This window comes from Culex pipiens, chromosome 3, assembly GCF_016801865.2.
Source record: "Culex pipiens pallens isolate TS chromosome 3, TS_CPP_V2, whole genome shotgun sequence".
Classification (NCBI taxonomy): domain Eukaryota; kingdom Metazoa; phylum Arthropoda; class Insecta; order Diptera; family Culicidae; genus Culex; species Culex pipiens.
In genome coordinates, this window is record NC_068939.1 from 61,504,839 (window position 1) to 61,525,974 (window position 21,136).

Consider the following 21,136-nt stretch of genomic DNA (forward strand, 5'->3'; position numbering starts at 1 on the left):
GATGTTGGAAAAATTGCTATTAATTTTAAAATTGCGTTGCGAATTGAATTATTGGCAGCAAACATTCTGTGAACTCTTTTCTACAATCTGATTTAATTGATAAAGTCTATAAACGCTAAAGTTTAATCGGACAAAAGGATATATTTTTTCCCGAAAATCACTGTTGTGGGTCACTTTTTAGTTTGACACCCTTTTTTACACGGAGTTCACACACACTATCAAACTTTTATTTTGATAGTGCGCGTGAGCGCCGTGTAAAAAGTGACAGTTCGTCACTTTTTAGTTTGACTCTGACCAACCAACGGGGTACAGTAGATTTTTACTGATATTTTACATATTATGCAATTTGGAATGCTCAAATTAGTATTGTACTTTAATGTACAATAAGTTGTAAAGTAAAAAGTTTTTTACATGTTGTCTAAAAATTCATTAACTTTTGGGATTAATTTTTAATAACACCCAACTGGCAGTCGCATGATTGTGATGCATGGCTGCATGAAAGTATATCAGAATCTGCATGAAATCTGTCCTCATGCATTTTTTGCAATATAGAAGTATGACATTTTTGCCCGTTACCGACAATTAACGACATTACCGACGGCTTTTAGGTTGTATTTCACAAAAAAAAACACTTAGTAGAACGAGGATTGGACCATCAACTTCTTGGTTATTGATCCGACACGCTACCACCGCGCCATGGACGCTTGATGAAATTTGAGTGAAAGAGCACCAACATTTGCTTCTCTTTGGAGTGTTGCTCGGGGACGGGCCAGCATTATATGTATTGGTGAGAACTGCAGATCGCTGAAATATTTACAAGTGGGCAAAAATGATCTACGGGCTTGCTGCAAAAAATGTTATAAAATGTGACATTTTCTGCAGCAAATCCAATGTTGCAGAGTTTGAGATATATTTTTCCTTTGGGTGAAGCATTGAAATATTTGAATTCTTCAAAACAAATTTAATACTACATTTTTTTTAATCCAATAAATTATATTTATAACAAAAATCATGTCATCTTAAACTTGTTCTTTAAAGACTGAAGTTTAAAAAGAACCGTGGTTTTAAAAAATCAAATTTTTTTTTGAATCCAGTAAAAAGATGATTTTTAATCACTAATGAAAGTTTCATGAAGGTATCACATGATTAAACTGAGTTAATGACATTTTTAAGCTCAACATTTTGCCGTGCGCAAAGCGGACTGTTAAATTTTTTGGACGTTTTTCTAAAAACAACGAGTTGATCAAGATATCTAGCCAAATTGGCTGCAATCCGGGGTGAAGACTCTCAAGACATATCCCGTGTGCATGACAAAGCGCGAAATACAAAAATCATGAACTGACGATTTTTTTTATATAAAAATCACAAACATATTTTTACCTTAAAAAAAGATTTTTCTGAAAATCGACCTTCGACTGGTTTAACGAGTCCTCACCAAAATTTTGAGCCGATTTTTTCAAGGCAGTGTTGAGATATCGTGGCACCCGTTTTTTTAGAAACTGCTAACTTCAATGAGCTATATCTCGGCAAAGATACAACCAAATGTCTTCAAATTTGATAATAGATGAAAATGTATAATCTAATGCCCTGAAAACAGATTTTAAACAAAATTAAGTGTGTGCTCACACCAACCTTTGACTTGGTCTGGGGTTTGAATTATTAGTATATTTCCATAAGAAAAATCAACTACATTCAAAATGGAAATTATGAAAGAAAGTGTGGATACACACAAATTAAAGACTTTTTTGTAAACGAAAACAAAACTGATTTTTACTTTACTTTTCATTTTGAACTATATAAGCGAAATTGCCTAATGTTTGCCTTTTCGTCACTTGTGTGCTATTATGTGACACGTCTGCTGTAAAAGATAGGACGTGTCACAAGATGCTTTGTAGAAAAACACGTTGAACGTTTGACCTTAGGAAGCGTTCTTTTATTACGCAACGCAAAAAAAAATTAGACCCCCCCCTCTTTTAAGTAAAAAAAAAAAAAAAAAACTGAATTCCCATACAATTTGTTTGTTTTTTTTATATGGAGCGTTACGTAATAAAAGAATGCTCCCTTAAATATATCAAACAACATTTTGCTCTCTACTTTCCTTTAAATATATCCGTATTCAAAATCGTGTTAATTTTCTGAAATTGAATTGAAATGACTTTTGTAATTTAAATTAAACTTTCAAGAAATTTTAGAAAATGTAAAAATAAAAAGAAAAATAAAATAAAATGGTTCTAAACCCAATAAACAAATATACTAACAATCAGATTTGAAATCGGCTATCGGTTCCACCACCCGATGCAACATTTCTATTTCTATCTTCCTAGACAATAAAATAAATTACCTCACTTTGTCATGGAGTTCACGAAGAGCGCCCCGTAAAACTAAGTGATCGCCCCAATCCATTGGACACGGCCTTAGATTTTGCGCGAGAAGTTGAGGCTATACAAGCTTAGCTACGGTTCAAATTCGGTGGCGATGAGCTGATATATGAGATAGATTTGAGACCTAATCCGAGTTAAACGATCAACCTTGATCGCAAGAGCACACGTGTGGTCATGAAATGGAACCCCACTCATGACAGCTGCCACGAAAAGGATGTTGAAACTAATTATTAACCCCTACGGTTCGGATTGATTAAGGTTCTTGGAAAAGGATGGTAACGATCGTTGGCAGCGGTAGCGTGATGTGTAGATAGTTGGTTCAAAACTAAATTGATTTCCTTGTTCAATTTGCTGTCTTTTTTCCTAAGTAACTAATGATTCCCACAAATGAGATACCATTTGGAACTAATGCATCCGTTCTTTTTAAGTGTACAAATCCGTTAAAGTTCACTAGTGCCAAATTGAATAACCTCAAACAAAAAACAAAAGTTAACTCATACAGTCTTAAGAAGTGAGCTAATCCCATGAGAACCTCTCGTTGGTCTGACACCTAAAAATTTACCCACATCCGGATTACGAGAGGGAAGAGAGAAACGAGAAACAAAAACTCGTTCACTGCATGCAATCACGTTCGCATGACATCTGAATCGCCGTTGGAGCACCCAACGCCCTGGGCCAAGTGATGCTAACCGTTGCTTGCAGTGGAATATTAAAAATTTTACACTGGCTGACGATAATAAACGATGGTGTTATTACGAAGTTAGCAATTGAATGTTTGAGTTTATTTATTGCCTTTACTTCTAATTTTTTTTTAATGAATTAATAATTTCACCTGGAAATGCAAGCAAACTCGAAAAATAATTTTGAAATTTGCTATAAATGATGAATAATTTTGACTTAGAACAATTACCAACCAATATATTTTTCACACCCCGGTGTTGCTAAGCTTCAACAATGTAGCGAATTCACACGGCAACTGCGCTTTCTTGGCTCAAAGTCAACATTAACGGCTAGAATGTCTGTCGGACATGCACCGCATGCTTGACAACCGGCAAGTATAGTTAAATTAATCAAAATAATATTAAAAGCAAACCGGCAAAGCTCAGTTCCGTCAGCAGGGTGGTTTTCAGCAAATGGGGCTGTCAATTGTCGCTCCATCTTCGAAAAGGGGATAATTAAAAAAATCTTCCTTCAATCAACTCGTCAACTCGTCGTAGTCGTCGGAAAATCAAACAACCGCAAGGGTTCCTCAGCGATGTCATATTTCAACGTGGTGATTGATTAACCTAATTTACATCACATGCACCTAAATCACCTGTCAGTTGACGACTTTTATTGCCTACATCACGAGCAGGGCAAAGTGAGGATATTGTTTATTGCCGTCACCGTGGTTTACAACGCCGTCGTCATCATCAGCGCCATAATAAGATCGTTCTGGACAAGAAGGCGCTCACGCTAGGCTGGAGATTATAGGTTCCTCCATCAGGGCCTGCTATGGGATCCGCTTGGGTGCTAGCAATCTTAAATCACATGAATGAAACCAGCTGACAAGCATCGGGCCAAGAAGAGCTGAATAAAGCACGGCTTGCTCTGCAGGGAACACGAATTTGGAGTAAATATATTGGGCTTGAATTGTGGGGTTCATCGCTTGTTTGGCGCTCGTTGAAAGCCCTTGAGAGTGATTTATCCGATAGTGGATGTTACGCGGTAGGTTCCATGTACGATTAAATCTGAAAAAAAAACTTGTACCTTAAACAAAAATCAACATACTGAATTTATTTGAACTTCCTTGAGCCACATCATTGAACTTATAACGCAAATTTGTCAAACAACTTATTGACCAAGTAAACATGCTATTTAAAGCTCGCTCGAATTGTGATGCATACAAATGATGGTTAAAATTGAATTCCGGGTCCGGCACAGAACTCGATTACGGGGAAACACTTGTCGGCTTGGTTCAAACCAGATTTTACTACCATTTGGGATCGAGTGTTATGACACAGCAAAGTAATAAATATTGTTCGAACAAGTGTCATTCATCATGGGATGGAAATAGAGACATCAGTAAATTTGTTCTAACCATGCAATGATTGCATTTAATATCATGCATGAAAAGTTTGAAATTACTACCTTGAACTGTTTTAAGTTTACGAACACTTTAAAAAATCTTTAAAAAGATTATGTGATTTATCTGGTATTTATAAAATTCCTTTAAGAACAGAAAAAATATAGATGAAAGAACTTAATATGATTTATTTAATATTGAATTATTGAGATCGTCTGAAAAAATGATGTAAATATTCATTTCTGATGCATTTAAAACTGGGCCATTTTTATATTTTAGGTAAGCATTTTAGAGAAAAAAATGTATTATTATACTATATTACAAAAATAATTATCTTGAAGGTTCTTCAGAGAAAAATATTGCATTTTCAAAAAACAGGAAAAAACGCATTTTGTGAAAATTTTGATGAAATTATAGCTTTAATGGATAGCTGCCATCATCTCGATTCCAAAACACTATAATTTTTTTCTGTTTGTATAATTTTTCAAACGATTAAAGCCAATGTCTTCCATATAGCCAAAATTCCATAAGCTCTGTGCTTCACCGAGGCATGACTGTATGGTTTTTTTAAAATAAAGCCAAGCCATAAATTGATCCTCACACTTATTTCAACCGCCGGGACCCGTGGTGTAGGGGTAAGCGTGGTTGCCTCTCACCCAGTAGGCCTGGGTTTGATCCCAGAAGGTCCCGGTGGCATTTTTCGAGACGAGATTTGGTCTGACCACGCCTTCCGTCGGACGGGAAGTAAATGTTGGCCCCGGACTAACCTAAAAAGGTTAGGTCGTTAGCTCAGTCCAGGTGCAGGAGAGTCGTCTCCCTGGGTCCTGTCTCGGTGGAGTCGCTGGTAGGCAGTTCAGCTAACAATCCAAAGGTCGTTAGTTCGAATCCCGGGGTGGATGGAAGCTAAAGTGTAAAAAGAGGTTTGCAATTGCCTCAACAATCAAGCCTTCGGACACCTAGTTTCGAGTAGGAATCTTGAAATCGAGAACGCCAAGGCAATGCTGTAGAGCGAATAATTTGACTTATTTCAACCATTAACTTTACTGTCCTATACAATTTTGTTGTTAAATATTAATCAGAACCGAGATCAGAACAATTTTTAACTGAATTTCAAATTTCCCGGAATTTTGATAACCTCGGGTAATTGGACGCTCAAGCATGAAGGAAGTTTTAAACAAAAATAACGAGAAAAACTTTTAAAAAGAGAGACTTTAATAGGAAAAAGTTAATTAAAAGCGATGCAAAATTTGATTTTGGCTTTTTTTAACCAATTTAATTCGAACGATTATCAAATGTTAATAAAAACCAAATTTTGTTTAAATTTGACAAAGAATATTGCACACTTTGTAGAGGTGGGCAAAAAAAGAAAAGAGCGAACGAACCGTGGCTCAGAAAAAAAGAACCGCGGTTATTTTTAAACTACGGACTTTTAAAGAACCGTTTCAAGATGGTATGATTTATGTTATAAATATAATTTATTGAAATTCCAAAAAATAGTATTAAATTTGTTTTTGAGAATTGAAAATGCAATTTCAAATATTTCAATGCTAATAAAAATTTATCGCAAAAGTAGGGTATTTTAACCATTAGTGGACCCCCTAGTAGAACCGACGCGCATTTTTAACAATTTTTGAATATTTTATGCACTTTTTCATAACCCTTTGTTCAAAACTATGAAATCTGAAGTCATTTGAACAATTTTGACTATTTGTTTCATCAGTAATTTGTTTTTGAGCAGAAAAAAAAGCCATTTGAAAAAAAAAAGTTTTTTTTTGCCTGTTATGGACCCGGGTCCATAATCTGATTGTGGACCCGGGTCCACTATAGGAAAACTATTATTTTTATACCAAATTTAACCGATATTTAGTGTTTTGATGCATGGTGGAGGTCTTATGAAACATATAATGAATAAAAGATGGATTTTCCAACATAAACAAATATGTTTTCTTAACAAATTTTGCTTAAAACAACAAAAAAAACTAACAGACATTTAAAAACATTTTTTCCAAAAAAAGATCAAAGAAAACGTTTCAAAAACAATTGTAAACATTAAAATGATTAAAAAACAAGTTATTTTGATGCTCATTTTCCATATTGATTACATAAATAGTTGACCGAAACAAAATAATAGATTTGTTTACGATTGCTGATAAAACTACGCATGTTTATTTTCAAAAAATATTTTGTTATTGATTTATACTTATAAAATAACATTTCAAACTTTAATTAACTATAGTTTTTTTATTAATTATGAATTCTTACGGCTTCAGCATTTTTGATACTTTTAACATAAAAACAGCTATATTTGTACTCATAATTGAAAAAATATGCAATTAGGTTGATTACAAAAAGCATTCATTGTATGTTTAAGAGAAACTTTTGCTTATATACACAGTTTTCTTCATTTTCGAAGGTTAAATTAAGAGGGGTCCACTTTTGGAAAAGTTAGGGTTTTCGTTGTCCTATATTGGACCCCCCTAATTTTTGCTTGAAAATGAGCAGCTCTTCGCTTTATTTTAGTATAGTTACATTATTTCGACTTACTGAAGTTAAATAACCAGTCAAAAAATAATTGGATAGTTAATTCAATCATAAAAAAGAAAAGCTGTTTTGTTGTGAAAATGCTAGTGGCCATGTCTGATTTCAGATGTTGAACTCAAAACACTTATTTTGGCAAAAAGGACAATTCAATGTCAGTCAACATCGTTTAAATGATGCTGAACATGCCAAATAAAAGATTTGCAGACAAAAACTCGCTTGAAATTGGGATTTTATTGAATTTTTCATCAAAAACCCTTCAGAGGGTCCACTATAGGAAAGGGATCCACTAATGGATAACGTACCCTAAATGATTGTCTGAACAAAATGAAAAAAAAATTTATTGTACAAGTGATTGTACACCAAAGTTTTACCATAATACGAATTTGAGCATTTCAAATGGCATAATTTGTAAAATATTACCAAAAATCGACTGAATAGTTTATTCAGTTATTTAGATTTTATCGATTAAATCAGAATGTAGAAAAGAGTTTACAGAATATTTTCTTCAAATAAAACATCAGCATTTGTTCAATATTTGCAGAAATAAACTCAATTAAATACAATATTTCCAGCATCCTAGATTAAAGTTTGGATGCCATTGAATTACCCGAATGTTTAGGTTCCAGTAGAAATCTTGACAAAGAGACCACCAAGACCTATGGTTTCCAAGGGCATCTTCTCGTTTTCAGTTTTAATTTGTTTTATCAATCATAATTTATAAAATTTCAATGTTAAAAAAACTTAAAAATCGCACGATTCATTAAAAAAAAACCTTTCTATCCAACTTTTGAAAAAGAGCGAAAGAGCCGTTCAAAAGAGCGGTTCTTTTTAATGAGCGAACGAAAATTAGCGGCTCCTCAAAAAGAGCGGTTTAGCCCACCTCTAACACTTTGCACCAAATTCTCCACTCTTGCAAATAATATTTGCACACTTTAAATCCGATTCATGTCCCAACCACCCCCCCCCCCTCGCCAAGAGTGGTGCGTGTCTCGACTGAGCTTTGTTGCTTTCGACCACTTTAGAACAGTTTAAAACTAGGAGGTGTGTCTTAGATAGTTTTTTTTCCTGCTGTAGTTTTAGGTGTGCATTTTGTTGGAAAGTTTTCCACAAATTGCACGATTGTCCAAAAATCTCTGATATCCGCAATACCAAAAGGGAAATATGGCTTCTATGGTCATTGACCATAGAAAAAGATCCCACGAAGATTTGATAAAATTAAAAAATAAAGGTAAGTAATCTTTTGAAGTTCAGAGATTTGCTCTGATAGAATATCTAATTATTTGTTGTCTGTAAGATTTTAAAATAAAACTTATTTTTATTTCTTAACGTTTCACATTCTCTTTTTAAAACAGTTCCGTGTGCTTATTTTAAGCTGAATCATTACCATAAATTAAAATTGTTAGAGCAGCGCACATCCTAGAAATAGTTTAGTTTGTAATTGAAAAGCAATAAGCTCCAACCCACTCACACCCCAAGCCTAACCTAGGTCATCCTTAATTGAAAATCTACAGCATCAGCAACAACAACAGCAAGAACATCAGTGTGAACTCACTTGATGACTACGGATCCTAATTTCTGTGAGACGAAACGACTTACAATTACCATATGAATGTAGCGGACCGGGGGTTTGAACACGTTTGACCAGAGGGGGTTATTCGCGGGGACTGTTCAGACTGAGGAGGATTCTTGACCGCTGCACATAGACCTGAACAAGTGCGCACTTTTACACACCTGGGCTGAGTCCTACCCTCTCGGCAATGATGCTAAAGGTGTACACGTCAAATGCTTACTAGCATTATCTCAATCGACTTGTGGCGTTCTTCATTATGAGCTGAACAGAGATAAAAAGAATTTGTCGAAGGATGATAAATGACCGGGAAATATGGCAAATGAGTACTAATCATACAAAAAAGTTTACTCTAGAGCGATGGTTTGCTTTTGCGGTTGAGATTTGTTCAAATGTACTATTATATGTTGGTCGAACGAAGGTGAGCTAAATCGATGCTTAAATGGGTTGTCATTAATATGATGGATTTCATTAGATGGTACATCCTGATGGTAGATTTTACTCGGTAGAACAAACAGATATTGAAACATTGTTCTACAAGTTGGCCAGATATTGGGTCAAGCGACTTTTGCAACAATAAATACACGAAGGAAATGATCGGCAAAGAGACAATGCAAATCTCATGTAAACAACAAAGCTTATCAGTGCCAACTCATGGCACTTAAGTAATTTGAGACCTCTGGACCTTTGCTATCGCTTTGTTCAAACACTTAACCGCACTTTCAACAATCGATTTCAGGAGGTCTTTTGTCATCAGCGATGACTCAAATTCATGCATGCAACGCAACAATTAGGGACCCGCCATAGAACTTCAACGAGAGAGTTAAATTCAAGAAAATTATAAGCTTCGAGCTTAATCCACCTGGCATCGGCACAGCAATCATCTAATGAGACGATATCGTGCAGCCGCACGGACATCATGCAGCACCCGAATTCACGATTTTGAGTGTCGTAAATCAGAGCAGAACGCGCCCGCTTTCTGACCGCCTTTGAAAGTGACTCCCGGACTACGCGGCCAAAGCAGAACTCACGAATAATTATAGCTCGTGGCAGACGCGAAGGATTGTACCACTAGTTGGTAAGGTACCTACTTCTGGCCCAAAGCGAAAATTTACGATACTCTCGTTACTTTTGGATCAGAATTGACTGTTTGAGCTATGCGAGCTTCAGCCGGCAAAAGAATGAGGAATTTATTGCAAGTTGATTGCTGAAGCATTGATCAACCTGTAATAATAATATTCATCAAGGAGCCAGTTGCACCGCATCTGGTTTTGAAAGTACCACTTTGATCGAGCCTCGAAGATATTGGAAATCTATAAAATCTACCAAATCAAGAACCATATAAAATCTGAGATGAACCTTAATAAAACAAGGATCTTCGACTTTATGGGTCGTCGAATAACCAAAGGAGGTTAACTTTTATAAGAAGCTTTAGTCTGACATATATGTGCACTGCGAGGATTTGAATTGTTTGTATGATGGAAACCTCGGGACTATCCCCTGAAATCAAAGATTGACATCACTAGGCTAAATTCCAACTTTGAGCTTATTCAGACCACGGGAACCCCTCTCTCTAATCGCTTGAAGATTGTATGAAAAAAATCGTCAAAATGTATGGAGAAAAACAACTGTTTCAGTTTTTTACCTTTGAAGGGCACAATAGTGGTCCAATCTTTATCAATTCACAGATTTTGGACCTTCATTAAATTTAGAAAAAAAAAATTTCCCGAAAACACCATATTTTATAGATTTTTTGCTGAAAAGCTATTAGCTTCCGAAAAGAACCATTTTTGCTCGGCCTTCTAATTATCGCAGATTTAGTGAAAAAAGTTTTAGTTTTTATACGGCTGGTACAAATTATATTTGAAGTTTTTGTAACCCCCCGAAAAATCAGAGCCGGCCCAACAAATCAGGGGGCAAAAAAAAGGTATTTTCAAAAAGTTTAAATTTCTCGTGGAAGTTTAAGTACAATCAAATGAAATTTATTTAAAATGCATTTTCCTGCGTTTGGAACCATTTTTAGCATATTGAGTTAATTCAAAAATATTATGAATTTTGTTGAAATTTCAATGTACAAAATCACAAAAAGGTCCTATTTTACTTTTCAAAAAATAATGATTGCATATCAAATAGTTTTTTATTGAAATGTTGAATGTTTGAAGTGAATTTTTGAGTTCTTATAGTGACTGTTTTTTCATACAATCTAAAACAAGGATTCATCAATTATCTCTAACAATTATACGCGACAACTTCATCATCAGCTATTGTGGGAGGTTGCACTCATTTAGCACTGTCTTCTGCGTCCACGTGGGGGAGGACACTGAACAGGTGGAGTGCGGCGGTCTTGATCTTGTGTGTGAGCATGAATCAGTCGAGAGCCCCTTCACTTCCCACAGCACTCTCAGTTTCGTTTGAGGAGAGGAAAATCACCACAGAAAGAGAGCGAGAATCTGACGGCTTAGTTTGGATGGGTTTGGGGTGGTACTTTTTTTTATGAAGTTGCCGCTGCTGAACGCCGGCTGTACATCATTTATGATCTGTGGGTAAACAAATCGGAGGGTTGCGTTTTTCCACTAGTTTTAATATAAAAGCAGCGTCCGTTCTTGGCAACCGGTACAGTTTGGCTCGCAGTATCGACCAAAGCGCGTCTTCCAGTTAAAGTTTTGGTTTAAAAAAATACGATTTCTCAGGATAACGTTATCCTTAGTAGTTGTGTACTAGTGCCATGTTGAAGGTGTGTGATTGAAATATTTTTTGTGATAAATTATAAGATACATGGACTTTTAAATATACAAAAGTGATGAAAAAGTGGCAGAACTTCGAAGAAGATCCAAATTGTGTTGAAAGATCATATTTTCAAAAGATCGTGACAAATTCTACAGAAAAAGTGCTGTTTTAAAAGTTAAACATTGAACATATAAACTTTACAGTAGTATTCTGAATATTTTGTATAGCGCCGAAAAACGTAAATGGATAAATATTTTTTATTTTTTTTAAGTTTCAATTAAATGCTCTAAATTCACGCAAAGATTGAAAGTGCTTGAAACAGCTTGTTCAGTGTTTTAGCCGAACGCATTACTTACAATAATAAAGCGACGTTGTCCCTTTTATTCAGCTATTTGGGTTTATATACTCACAGTAATGTTTTTGTCTGTTACTTGCAGACCTTCTCTGTTTTATTCATGAACAAATTTTTATTTCAGCAGATTATTTTCATCATATATGAAAAAATCTATATTTATATTATTCATGAATCAGTCAAGAAACGGAATAAACAGTTTACAATTTAATTGAAAATATTTAACCAAATAAATCTTTACTCATACATTCTATTTTGCTTCCTTCAGTTTAACCGTTATGTAGGGGAAATTCTCGTATGTTTGGCAGGTTAAACACTCGCTCCTAACTCCATCGAATTTGCTGATTTTCACTATTTAAACAACAAATTTTGCAAAACTTTTGATAGAAACTTGCTTGCTCACTTCATATTGAGCTATTTATCACTCGAGTTCAGTTGAAAACGCTTTTAATTAGCTTTAATTGAATGTCAAAGTTCTGACCTGCCAACATTAGAGGCACGCTGGAATTAGATGCTGTTCCCCTAAGTCTACTTTTTTTTCTCTTTGTTGTGCTTTATTATTGGACTTAAAAATAAAATAAAATATAAGAAATTATATAAGGGTAATTCTCCGCCAACTCACACAGCAGTTGCCCCGACCCCTCTTCGATTTGCGTGAAACTTTGTCCTAAGGGGTAACTTTTGTCCCTGATCACGAATCCGAGGTCCGTTTTTTGATATCTCGTGACGGAGGGGCGGTACGACCCCTTCCATTTTTAAACATGCGAAAAAAGAGGTGTTTTTCAATAATTTGCAGCCTGAAACGGTGATGAGATAGAAATTTGGTGTCAAAGGGACTTTTATGTAAAATTAGACGCCCGATTTGATGGCGTACTCAGAATTCCGAAAAAACGTATTTTTCATCGAAAAAAACACTAAAAAAGTTTTAAAAATTCTCCCATTTTCCGTTACTCGACTGTAAAAAATTTTGGAACATGTCATTTTATGGGAAATTTAATGTACTTTTCGAATCTACATTGTCCCAGAAGGGTCATTTTTTCATTTAGAACAAAATTTTTCATTTTAAAATTTCGTGTGTTTTCTAACTTTGCAGGGTTATTTTTTAGAGTGTAACAATGTTCTACAAAATTGTAGAGCAGACAATTACAAAAATTTTGATATATAAACATAAGGGGTTTGCTTATAAACATCACGAGTTATCGCGATTTTACGAAAAAAAGTTTTGAAAAAGTTGGTCGTCATCGATCATGGCCGTTCATGGTCACCCGCGACAGACACGGACGACGAAACAAAGAGAAACGCAAAAAGTAACTTTTTCAAAACTTTTTTTCGTAAAATCGTGATAACTTGTGATGTTTATAAGCAACCCCCTTATGTCTATATATCAAAATTTTTGTAATTGTCTGCTCTACAACTTTGTAGAACATTGTTACACTCTAAAAAATAACCCTGCAAAGTTAGAAAAAACACGAAATTTTAAAATGAAAAATTTTGTTCTAAATGAAAAAATGACCCTTCTGGGACAATGTAGATTCGAAAAGTACATTAAATTTCCCATAAAATGACATGTTCCAAAATTTTTTACAGTCGAGTAACGGAAAATGGGAGAATTTTTAAAACTTTTTTAGTGTTTTTTTCGATGAAAAATACGTTTTTTCGGAATTCTGAGTACGCCATCAAATCGGGCGTCTAATTTTACATAAAAGTCCCTTTGACACCAAATTTCTATCTCATCACCGTTTCAGGCTGCAAATTATTGAAAAACACCTCTTTTTTCGCATGTTCAAAAATGGAAGGGGTCGTACCGCCCCTCCGTCACGAGATATCAAAAAACGGACCTCGGATTCGTGATCAGGGACAAAAGTTACCCCTTAGGACAAAGTTTCACGCAAATCGAAGAGGGGTCGGGGCAACTTTTCCCGATTTCGTGTGAGTTGGTAGAGAATTACCCATAATGGTTTTAAAGTAAACCACGAGTTTATTTTGACAAGGAAAAATATATGAATAAACTTATCAAAAAAAAAGTAAGATTTTTGATTTAAAACAAGAATTGCCCTTTTTCAAATTGATTTTTCGAAATTGATGATAGGCAATTATTTATTTTGCTCTTTATAAAGAAAATATCAAAAAATGAACCTGCTTTTCGGATCATGCATTCAACCCTTGTAACGCCAAAAAATCAAAATACAAGTCAGGTAACAATCCATCTACTGATAATTTGGACACTTCTGCGTGAAAATGGGTCATTCCAACTCAAGCATACACAGAAAAGTGCAAGATAAATCATTTTTTTTTCTGATCGAGCTTGGTGAGGCAGTTTGGATTTTGACAAAAAAGAGGATGAGGTCCAATTTGGATGAAAATTGGAATTCCTTCATGTTTTGATATTACCAATAGCCCCATCAAGCTTGAGTCAATATTTTATAAAATTTATGTTTTCTTCCCTTTCATTACTGTCCCAAATAGGGTGTCAAAAATAGTTTTCTGACATTAAAAAAAAATGAAAACAAAATATGGAAAAATACATCAATCAACTTCAAGCATTGAAAATGCATTTTCCTGCATTGAAAATGATAATCATTTTAATCATTTGGGCTTGATTGAATATTTTGATTTTTTGTGAAATTGATAGATGTACATTAGGGTGCCCAAAATATGGTACTTTTGTTCATAACAAATATGAGCAAAATCTGTCAACATTTAACGATTGATACTCGAAGGTGAATTTTGTTTGTAAAAAAACGGAAAAAATGCATGAAAAATCTATTTTTCTACTGTTTTGTCTGCGGAACATACCAAACTCGATACTGCAAAATTATGAGCGATTTATAAAAATAGTTCTTGTATGAAAAACATTTTTTCATCAATTTCAGGCTCGGGTATTAATGGGTTAATTTTAACCAATTTCGCTCAAAATTGGCACATGTGCTTTTAATAACCTAAAGAACCGTTTTCCGCTCGTGGAGCAGGGGATAATTTTTTCTGTGCTCCCTAATATACATTGATGTACACAAAACCACAAAAAGGGTTTTTTGCAAAGATTTTTTTTCGTTCAAGCTAGTTTTTTAAATTGAAATCAAGGCTTTCAATGTTTCCCCTCCTCGACTCAAGCCAGAGTTTTCTTTGGATCGGCCTTATAATTTGAAATTTATACATTTGGTTGAATAGATTTTTACAGCACAATGGATTTGTTTAATTTTTGAGGACCTGGAGTTGAAGTTGTGAAATCCTTCAGTCAGATTCGGCTTTTTTTTCATCAATTTCGTACAACAGTTGGTATAATTTGTCGCACGAAAAAAAAAACAATTCCCGTAATCGTGAATTGTTGTTCATGAATTTTAGAACCACGAAGAAACTTATTCATGAGTATGGTGCATTTGCACTATGAATAATCTTTTTTAGAGATTATATTCTAATTTATGGTAATCAACATCTTTTTTCAGTTCACCATCCTTGTCAGTTGCCTGGTAGCGGCGGCCGTCTGCTCCGGAAGTGGCTGGAGCTCCGGAGGCCAAGGCTGGAGTTCCGGTGGTGGTTACGGAGGCGGTTACGGTGGTGGCAGTGTCATTAGCGTTGCCCCCGTTAAGGTATGGCCATCGTCTGGTAGCGGCTGGAACCAGGGCGGTTCCGGATGGAACCAGGGAGGCTCGGGATGGAACAAGGGTCAAGGAACTTCCGGGTGGAATCTAGGAGGATCTGGCTGGAACAAGGGAGGATCCGGGTGGAATCAGGGCGGATCGGGTTGGAGCCAGGGCGGCGGTGGTTCCGGATGGAGCCAAGGCGGTGGTGGATCTGGGTGGAACCAGGGAGGACAGGGCTATGCCAAGTCGTACAGCAACTACAATGCCGTTGGTGGACATGGATCTGGTCGTAGCCTGGGTGGATGGCCATCGACGAGCGGAGGTTGGTCTTCGGGAGCTTCGGCGTGGCCCTCGAGCAACGCTGGCTGGTCTGGTAACACCGGAGGATGGAGCAAGGGAGGAGGATGGCCAAGCTCGTCCGGATGGAGCAGCGGAGGCACCAACCAGGGCTGGACTGGAAAGGCTTACAGCACTGGAGCTACTGGAGGTGAGTTATAATCATAAAACATCGATATACATTTTAGTAAAATCATTGCCGTCCTCAGGTTATGGTGGTAACACCGGCGGATGGTCGACTGGAGGCTACGGAGGAAACAGTGGATGGTCTACCGGAGGTTCCAGTGGATGGAAGTGGTAAAACAGCCCAACTAACTACCTCTACGATAATACTGTGACCTGTGTCAAAACTCGCGATCAGTCAAACCACAACCCACTTCTAATGAAAACTCATGACAGATGTACAATAAAATTCAACTTTTGTAAATTTGTAAATAAACGTAACTGAAAGTTTTAATTATTGCATGGTTTGTTTAAGCTCACGAGTTGAAACGATCACCATTCCATAAATTGAAAAAAAAACTTAAAGACCATTTTAACTCCCTTCACTTACAAAGAGGCCCATTCCCACGAGAACAAAAAGTATCACGACGTGCTGGGTAAATTTGAAAGAAAAATCATGTTTGCGTCACTTTAAAGGAAATTTATATTAATTTTTTAAAAGGGTATTATTCGTAAGAAACCTCGAACCGTACTATATAACCGATGTTGCTAGATTTTCTTGAAACAAAGCGTTTGCATCGAACTGTCAAACATCTAACAAATTATCTATCACATTGAACACACAAAAAACTTATATACACAGCAAAACATCCGATGGTAAAATCGCATGCAAAAGCATGCACATCACCTTCGTCCAAATAAACACACACTGCATGTAAAGGCAGTGCGTGGCCGAATGGTTACGCTGTGCGCTTTGTAAGCGGATGATTCTGGGTTTGATTCCCATCTGCTGCAACCTTCCATCGGATGAGGAAGTAAAATGTCGGTTCCGGCCTTGGTTGTTAGGCCGTTAAGTCATTCCAGCACAGCTAAAAAAGTAGTAATCCAGCTGCGTGTAAAAGGCCTGGGTGTAAACAAAATATTGCATTATTTTATGCAATTTTATGTGATTTTACACCCTGAAATATGTAGCCCATCCGTATGGAAAACCTTCTTGACCGAAATGTCAAGCTCATATATGCGTTTATCCTTACAACTTTCCATCGGTCTGATGGCCGAGTGGGCTAAGGCGCCAGTCCTTACTGTTGGTGCTGGGTTTGAATCCCGTCGGTTGCAACTTTTTTTTTGTGTTTGCAAAAAAATTACATGCAGTGTGTAATATTAAGTGTTTATTTTGACGAAGGTGATGTGCATGCTTTTGCATGCGATTTTACCATCGGATTTTTTGCTGTGAGGTGTAGGAGTTGTTTCCATGCCATAAGTACAAACAACACACCAAACCAAGCCTACTCCGGTGGAATCGCTGGCGGCAGTTGGACTCGCAATCCAAAGGACGTCAGTTCAAACACTGGGGTGGCAGGTTCCTTGGAGTAAAAGAGGTTTGGGTGCCCTCTCCATTCAAGCCTTTGGACTCCTAGGTTCGAGCAGAAACTTGCAATAGAGACCACAAAAGACCCGAGTGTTGTTAATGTGGATGGTTTGATTTTGATTGTAATTTTTTTGCAAACGCAAAAAAAAAGTTGCAACCGACGGGATTAAAACCCAGCACCAACAGTAAGGACTGGCGCCTTAGCCCACTCGACCATCAGACCGATGAAAAGCTGTAAAGATAAACGCATATATGAGCTTGACATTTCGGTCAAGGAGGTTTCCCATCAGGCATGCCAGATTTTGAAGATTTTCGGGCACATCACAAAAACGCAAATGAGTTTAACTTGATGGCAAAATAATATATTACAAATCTGTTTTTGGCAAAAGAAGCAAAACATTGTTATCTTTTTCGTGAGTAATTCATTTAATTAAAAATCATCGAATAACATGGCAAAACAATACGTTTGAGCATAGAGCCTGTGCTCGAAAATCTTCAAATGTGGCATCCCTGTTTCCCATACTGATGGGCTACAAATTTCAGGGTCTAAAATCACATGAAATTGCATAAAATAATGCATATTTATTTTACACCCAGGTCTTTTACACGCAGCTGGATTACTACTTTTTTAGTTGTGTAATATATGATGTGAAACGGCTGAAATATTTTATTTCAAACCTCCTTTGAACAAATAAAATGATCATTTCGAGCAATTTAGTTGTATACTAAATCTTTGAATACGAAATTTGAGTTTTGTTTTGTAAATATTTCAATCACGTGGTAACTGGCATCGCGATGTTCATCAAGCTTTCATGCATGCTTAGGAAAATTTGATGCCTTTTGATGGAAAACCTCTGATCCCGGAGACATGCCGATGCGCCATGGCTGCAGCTCTATGTATCTCTTCGAAAAAGTGTTTTCCGGTCAAAATGTTCCATAGTACTTTACAGCGAAAAATCCGATGGTAAAATTGCATGCAAAAGCATGCACATCACTTTCGTCAAAAAAGACACTTAATATTACACACTGTATGTAAAATTTTCGTAAACATAGAAAAAAAACTGCAACCGACGGGATTCAAACCCAGCACCATTAGTGAGGACTGGCACCTTAGTCCGTTCGGCCATCAGACCGATGAAGAACGGGATGGATAAACGCATATATGAGCTTGACATTTCAGTCAAGTATGTTTCCCATACTGATTGGCTACATATATTGGGGTGTAATATTACGTAGAATTTCATAATATAATGCAAATTTATTTTACACCCAGGCCTTTTACACGCAGCTGGATTACCGTCATCTGGGGCGAATCGGGACTACAGTCTGAATAGGGATTTTTAATGAGATATAACCCGTGGGGCGAATCGGGACTACAGTCTGAATAGGGATAGCAGTGTTTAGGGATTTAACCCGTAAAAAAAACCTTTTTTTCTAAAATGACGGTTTTTGAGGCATTTTGGCCACTGAAGCGTTTATTTTCAACATAATTTGCGTGTAGGCCAGATCCTTGCGCATCTTTTGATATGTATAACAAACTTCAAAGTTTGGCTTTTTTTTCGAAAATCGGCCCCGGCAAAAAATATATGCGTCGCGACGCCCTAGACGCCATTTGATTTTGCTGAGGTCAATTTTAGAAAAAAAAGACTAACTTTGAAGGTCTGTACCGAGCTGCAGCGTGCTCCAAATTTCAATGTTATATATACCTGGCCTACACGCCAATGATGTTGAAAATAAACGCTTCAGTGACCAGAATGCCTAAAAAACTGACATTAAAAAAAAATCTTTTTTTACGGGTTATATCTCATTAAAAATTCAAATGGAAAGCGCCAGCCCTTGTCACGTCCAATCAAGCTAATATTTTGGTTTTGGGCTTAGAGGAACAAATCCTTGAATGCCCGCCAAAAAGTCATTTTTGTTACACTCTAGTACCCACCCTATTAGGGGAATCGCATCTTACTTCATCGTGCCTCTAATGTTGTCATATCAGCACTTTGACGTTCAATTGCAGCTCATAAAAAGCGATTTCAACTGAAATCGAGTAATAAAGAGCTCAATAGGAAGTGAGCAAGCAAGTTTCTATCAACAGTTTGACCAAAAAGTTATTAAAATAGTGAAAATCAGCAAATTGGATGGAGTTAGAAGCGAGTGCTTAACCAGCCAAGCATACGAGAATTTCCCCAATATATTTTTGGAAAAATATTAATTTAAAAGCAAGCTTCCCATGCGCCAGTGCCAACGCACACAGCGGGTTTGGTTTTCTAGCTTCGGTACGTGCCTGAACCCATTTGTGTATTGGTATCTTGGTACATCGTACCAGCGCACCACGACACTCTCGGCTCGCCCCATCGGTTTTGTGTCTGGCACTCACCCATGGCATGAACCTAGCGTGCCGTGGTACGTGTCGTGGTAATGAACCCGTTTTGTACCGCCAGCGCGTACCACGGCACGTACCTCGGCTCGTAACGAGTGAAGCACCTTGGCTCATATACCGGGTTCATGCCATGGGTGAGTGCCAGACACAAAACCGACGCGGCGAACCGAGAGTGTCGTGGTGCGCTGGTACGATGAACCAAAATACCCTCGGTTCGTGTGAGTCGGGTACGGGTGTAAACCGAACAAAGCAGGCGCAAAGCAAACCCGTGGTACAAGTGTACCGCGTGTACCGCACGGTGCAGGGAAGCTTGTTTAAAAGACATTTATGATGAGCCATAGAGATCTGACAATTCTACCAAAAGTTGTATGCACTTTTTAGGGCGGTTTGTAGATACAGTAATGAAAATGGTGTTCGGATCCATAATGCGACCTATCATTGGATGGGTAACTTAGCAGTAGGAGGGCGATACCCTCCTAAATGTATGCTATAATTATTCTAGGACAAATCCACATTAATCAAAGTGAAACTACTATTACATTCAGCGTTCGTTGGTCAAGTGTAAACTGCTACTTACTAACGTGTCTTAACTACTACCCAGCACATATAGAGAACCACCCACCAGCACGAGTGCTACTAACCGATTCCATCCAAATGCGTATGTTTACAGCGTCTATCTGGTGGTGTAATTTAGATTTATTGCAGCGGTTTCGCTCTAGCATAGCTTCCTCCGCGCCTTAGAACAGGTCCCATAAAATGTTTTCATTTAATTCTTATTCAACGACTCTGAGCCCATGCACGGTGCGGGGTTTGTTTACATGACAGAATTATGCCGTGCTCGGATGGACAAATTGCATTTTTACAGTTCCCCATCCCAACTGGGACAAATTGATGGATTCCACGACCTGCTGCAGAGTGCAGCAGTTGCATCTTCCAAGTGGCAGAGTGCCGGTAGACCTTGGTTCGCTTTACTGCTGATTAATCGAGATTATCACTTCGCACACGTTTGCAAACAGTCAGGTCGGGTGCCAGGATCGTAACTAGGAGTTAAGAAGATTTTAATGAAATTTGTTTAAATAGCAAAAAAAAAAAACAGTTCAAATTTCCAGAAACCAGTAATTTATTTTAATTCAAGTAGTTAAATCAAATGAGGCTTTTGTGAACTTTACAGCTCTGTTTCAGGGTGTGTCAAGATAGTATGACAGACCACAACTACTTTCTTATGAAGAGGTTTTTTTTTTACAGTTTTGCTAAATATTTCACGAATGAAATAGAATTTTGGTGATCTGTGAAGGTCAAAAGTATTGAAGTATTGATAGCTGCACAAATTAGCATTCTTAACTCAGTTTGGCCCAAAACACAGGTACGACCAAGGTACGACAAGATAGTATGAGCACGAAGATTTGTGCAGATCATCATATTCTCCTAACTGCGGACCTGTCCCCTCAGCAAAGGAAACTTTTCTTGAGGGTTAATGAGTTTGCCTCTTCTGTTTGCTTGCTCATCTTGTTTTTGTTGCCGTTGTTCCAACTTATGCGCACGAAGATTAATGCAGTTGGATTAGCTGACGCGCTTGGGAACAAGCTGCACTTCCCGCTCAAAGTCAAACGAAAATTTACGATCAAAATGCTCAACTCGGGAGATGTGATATAATGCACGCGTAGTTATGCTCACAAGTGAG

At 37.1% G+C, this 21,136-nt stretch overlaps 1 protein-coding gene across 1 annotated transcript; it reads left to right on the top strand.

Moving 5' to 3' along the window:
* The first annotated feature begins 11,132 nt into the window (after positions 1 to 11,132).
* LOC120414496 (uncharacterized transmembrane protein DDB_G0289901-like) lies at positions 11,133 to 16,013 on the top strand. The gene is made up of 3 exons (XM_039575694.2): positions 11,133 to 11,288; positions 15,077 to 15,701; positions 15,760 to 16,013. Exons 1-3 carry the CDS (start codon positions 11,280 to 11,282, stop codon positions 15,849 to 15,851), a joined length of 726 nt encoding a protein of 241 aa, XP_039431628.1. The 5' UTR covers positions 11,133 to 11,279; the 3' UTR covers positions 15,852 to 16,013.
* The last annotated feature ends 5,123 nt before the right edge of the window (positions 16,014 to 21,136 follow it).

Coding starts and splice junctions, on each gene's coding strand:
- LOC120414496 (XM_039575694.2), top strand. Junction 15,702..15,759: donor CAGCACTGGAGCTACTGGAG/GTGAGTTATAAT, acceptor TGCCGTCCTCAG/GTTATGGTGGTAACACCGGC.